The sequence below is a fragment of the Octopus bimaculoides genome, chromosome 9 (genome assembly GCF_001194135.2).
Source record: "Octopus bimaculoides isolate UCB-OBI-ISO-001 chromosome 9, ASM119413v2, whole genome shotgun sequence".
Taxonomy (NCBI): domain Eukaryota; kingdom Metazoa; phylum Mollusca; class Cephalopoda; order Octopoda; family Octopodidae; genus Octopus; species Octopus bimaculoides.
In genome coordinates this window covers 18,109,398-18,114,344 of record NC_068989.1, presented here as the reverse complement: position 1 = coordinate 18,114,344, position 4,947 = coordinate 18,109,398, and the positions used below count along the sequence as shown (strand labels likewise).

General features: G+C 39.1%; 2 protein-coding genes across 4 annotated transcripts in view; both read right to left on the bottom strand.

The window, feature by feature from the left end:
* The window catches only part of LOC128248674 (ATP-dependent DNA helicase pif1-like), a 1,913-nt gene extending 857 nt beyond the window's left edge, over positions 1-1,056 (bottom strand). The window contains exon 1 of the mRNA XM_052970328.1: positions 895-1,056. Coding sequence (XP_052826288.1) covers positions 895-1,056 — 162 coding nt within the window. The remainder of the gene's footprint in view (positions 1-894) is intronic.
* LOC106874424 (hydroxysteroid 11-beta-dehydrogenase 1-like protein) overlaps positions 1-4,947 on the bottom strand; it is a 162,683-nt gene that overhangs the window by 136,745 nt on the left and 20,991 nt on the right. The gene's annotated exons all lie outside the window — the stretch shown is intronic.

Here is a 4,947-nt window from a genome sequence, read left to right as displayed (position 1 = left end):
TGTATCTTTGTTGTTAAATAAATGGATTCTCAACAAAAGACTTTTTTCCTCGGCGTAAAATAAAAGCAAAACTCTTTCGCGCCCAAAGTAATGTGTGTGTGTGTGTGAGAGAGAGAGCGGGGGAAAGAAAGATGAACGATTTAAAATGAATAAATGATTTAAAATAAATATATCTTAATTGTTGTGTGAGAAAAAAAAAAAACATTATACATTTTTATTTTTGGTGAACGCTGTCACTTACTCTCTCTCCCTCACACACACACATACATCAACACAACTTATCTCTCTCCCTCACACACATACACACACACGCACAGACAGAGTTTTAACTTCGCTATGGCAAGAAGGGACTTAAATCATGTTAGCAAACATCAAAATTGGTAAAAGTTAAGGTTGAAAATCGATTTTTACCGCTATCCGCGGGTGCCTCGGAAAAAATAATTTGACGAAAATACAGCTAGGGTCTTGACGAATGTCTTCCTAAAATTGGAGCGACATGCGTGCTAATTTGTGGACGTGCATAAATTACATTCACGTACGTACGTACACACACACACACATACACACACACACACACACACACACACACTGCTTTTTATAGATATGCAGATAAATAGTTCAAATTTGGAATAAGCTAGTTTATCAGGAAGAGAAAAATTAAAATATTGAAAGAAAAAACTTGACAATATATTTAGGAGTAGCTTAGCTCGGAACAAATACAATTAAATGTATTTCAAGGACAGGCAACATTATTTGAGAAATTGAATCGAACTCATGAACTAAAGGCCTAATCTCTTGCGTCCCTTCGAATCTTGCAGATCAGCATGCATTACACATTAGACAAAACTTGAGATACTAAAAGAAAGATGAAATGGGCTTGCTTGACATTCATACCTTACTCAAAAGTAATTGCCATGGAATTAAAGTACGAAAGCTTAGACTGAGAATACATTCTAGTACACGACCATAAGTTTCCAGAGAACTCACTTGTACACAAAAGTATTCGCTTGAGAAGGATTTATTACAATTTTGATGCATGAAATCCAACAGAACCATACTGACTATTCGGCCTCCATACAGCGAAGAATTAGCGAGGTGATTAAAGAGTCAGAATAAGTTGTATTTGTTACGACTCTCTACACTCTGAATTCTGATCCTATCGCGATCACCTTTGTCTGATTTCCTTTCGGATGATCAAGAAAGCAATATAATAGTCGGGCGGTGGATTTTGGTGGCGCGTCGGACGAAATGCATTCCATTCTGAGTGTAACGCGCGCAACGTTGCAGGTGTCAAACTGTAACGGCCTTGTTTTTCTCTCGGAAAACATTAGCAGCTTGGGGATGGAAGACTTGCTCGCATGGATAATAATCTCGGGAGAAAATTTCCAAATGGAAAGGGAATATCCAGCTGCAGCTACAAGGTCTATTATAGATGTTATAAATGTTCTTAATTCTGTTTTGACGCCATACATTTATAAATCTTAATGACATTGTTTCATTATGTTAAAAATTCTCTTTATGTCTACGATTTCGTTCCGTTGTTAAGGCTGTTTAAAGCATAACACTCGAACACAAGAAATAAATAGAATAATTTATTGTAGATTATTTTGTCATCTAACAGATCATACTAATTATTCTATGAATAATAATGATTATCTTACATCTCAACAGAATAATAATGATCTCTATATTTGGCACAATTATTCTGCAGTAATAACGGAGTCCATTTAACTGATTACATCGCTTGATAAATTAGTATTGTATTATCGATTCTACTAGGATGAAAAGTAAAGTCGACTTTGAACTTAAAATATAGAAGGGCGAGAGCTAATTTAATTCGTCAGGTATATATTTTGTCCATCTTTTAAAAAATTTCTGCATTTCACCGATCTCTTTAATAGAATAATGCTTATATTTTTTCCAATCGCCTTCGCTAATGTCCTTATTGTTATAAAATTGTCATATTCTCTTCAATCAGTTCTGTTAGAATTTTGAGTACAGTAATCACTCACCATATCGCTTACGTCGATTCCTCTGTGATCTTGTTTTGCATGTATAATAAAATAAGTATATACAAATTATAAAACTGATAAAGAAAAATATACAGTGTAGTACTGTTTCTACTTCGCCGATTTTCACCTATCGTGTGGGGTTCTAGAACGTAACACCCACAATAGTCGAGGGGTTACTGTATATGTTTTGTCCATCCGAGTGGTACGTACTGATAGCTGAGATGCTGGATTACATTGTTTTGTTGGCACTCCCGTCGCTTACGACGTCGAGGGTTCCAGTTAATCCGATCAGCGGAACAGCCTGCTCGTGAAATTAACGTGCAAGTGGCTGAGCACTCCACAGACACGTGTACCCTTAACGTAGTTCTCGGGGATATTCAGCGTGACACAGTGTGTGACAAGGCTGACCCTTTGAATTACAGGCACAACAGAAACAGGAAGTAAGAGTGAGAGAAAGTTGTGGTGAAAGAGTACAGCAGGGTTCGCCACCATCCGCTGCCGGAGCCTCGCGGAGCTTTAGGTGTTTTCACTCAATAAACACTCACAACGCCCGGTCTGGGAATCGAAACCGCGATCCTATGACCGCGAGTCCGCTGCCCTAACCACTGGGCCATTGCGCCTCCACGCTGAATTACATAACTATACAGTAAAATATTCTAGTTTGGTTTGCTATTGATTTGTGAAATAAAAGAGCATTATGAAAGTAACAAATTTGATATGTGAAAGGAGGACATGATATATTCATTTTTATTCTCTTGTCCTCTAATTGAAATTTTATTCTGAATAAGGTTCTTCTGAAGATTTTCCCTTGCACGATAGCCACGACAACAATAACTTTACATAGGAAAACATAATTTACTCCTAGCATAGTTGGAACGCCATGTACTGGGGCTTTGGATTCGTGTACATGTCTTATTCCCGGCAACAGTATATTTAGTTCTCTCAAGCCCCCACCCCCGCAAGCTTTCCTCCTTTAACTGTAGACAGCTTTAGGAAGGTAAAAAAAGAAATTTTCCACCTGATTTTGAAAATGTGACAACCTTCATAATGCAATAAAAGACTTAAATCATTCCAGAAACTCTAGGTGGGAGATTGTGATGACATGGAAAGAAGGAAAATAATAAAAGTGCTAAGCAAAGATAACAATCATTGTAAATTGTATGTTAATACACGCCTGTGAACAATATCCTTTGTAAGGGCGACAACACGTAGAAAGCAGATCTCTACTTAATCTCTTTAAAGGGCGTTAAAAATGCTTGGTGAATTCACTTCAGTATTTGACATTTTGCAAACACGAATGACTTGCAAATTCATTTAACGTGAATAATAATAATAAAAACCCCGCCCTCTTTCGCAAAGATAGTGCTCATATGGGAACTGCCCATACCCTACGTAAAATACTGTCTATGTGATCTCAAATTTTAAAGCAAACACATAATTTTCTTATGGTTTCTTAAACATTCACTTGAACAAAACTGTACAAATCCAAATATATGGTACCCTAGGCATAACACCTATATGAACTTCTAACTTGTTGTCTCTTGAGGTCTCTGGGTGAGACTTGGATCCAACTTGTACAAATGCAAAACAAAAGTCAAACATAAAATAATAATAATAATAATCTTTTCTTTATTCACTACTGAGGGTTCATATAAGAGATTGGAGACAGCACAGGACAACACAGCACAAAAAGAGTAGGATTTAATCGCGTGAAAAGGTAATAATAAAAGTTATAACAAATAAATCTCCCAAAGAGGGTCGCTTCCAAGGGCTACTCGTGGAAACCCCACAAAAATCACGATCGCCCTGACCTCTAAGAGCAAGCGCCTCTCCATTTCATCTACTCTCGATCTAGAGGCGCATGCTTGGGCCATTCGTTTCTATATTCACCCAGCTTTTAACAAAATTGCTGGGAGGCAGCACTTTCCTCTCTACTTTCACTTTCCTTTTCAAGTGAAACTTGAAAAAATTGATGAGGGTTTGGCCAAAGAGGGAAGTGTCTGTCTTCAGCTCCTTCAGCCTGGTCCAACACATAACCTTTTTCGCTAAAGCCAGTAAACAAAGAAACACTGCCTGTACTTCCCGGCCAAAGGAAGACGACGGGGCTATCTTCACAATGGACACACGTTAGCATTGCCAAGCCAAGGATTTCTGTAAGTTATTCATAGGCCCCGCCTGAAAACCTCCGGAACAGACCATACAACTCATTTTCATCGATGCCTGGACGCTCCCCGAGACTGTTGTCACTCTTGCGCATCACCAAAGATCCTCGACGACAAGCGCCAACCTCTTTGCTAACACCTTGGCCAAAATTTTGAAGGTTGCTTTCAGTAGCGTTATGGGGCTAAAGTTTTCTATTTGATCTCCCTTGTTTGGGTTCTTTCTTAGCAGTGCCACCGCTGCTCGACTCACAGAATTGGGAATTCTCACGTTTTGCTGCTACTTGCAGTAGACATCTGCCAAAAAGCTGCAAAACAAGTCTGGCATATAGAAGTAAAAGCTTACAGGGCAGACTATCCAAATCAAGCGATTTGCACCTCGTGCAACTCGTCATCGCATCCCGTATTTCCGCAGCTGTAATCAGCATTTCACAACATTCTTCCACCACCCCTTTCCGAGAGTCGTGGTATGCCATCAAGGTAGGTACTGAAGTCCATCCTGCGTTTCGGGCTGCCATTCGTCCCACGCAGTTCAGCGATGTGCTGTTGAAATGCCGCACACATCTGGTCGGGCTCGAGTGTCAATCACGCAGCCAGCACGTCAGTTGCAATGTCTTTCATAAGCGCCTCTTCTAAGTATCTAAGTTCCCTTCCGTTTTATTCTTTGTTATCATCAATGCCTTACTCAACCGAACTGATTCTACTCTAATTGCAGTTTTCAGAGCAAACCACCATTTGTTGTTGATGTCAACGCTCTCTTAACTAATTCTTGAGTC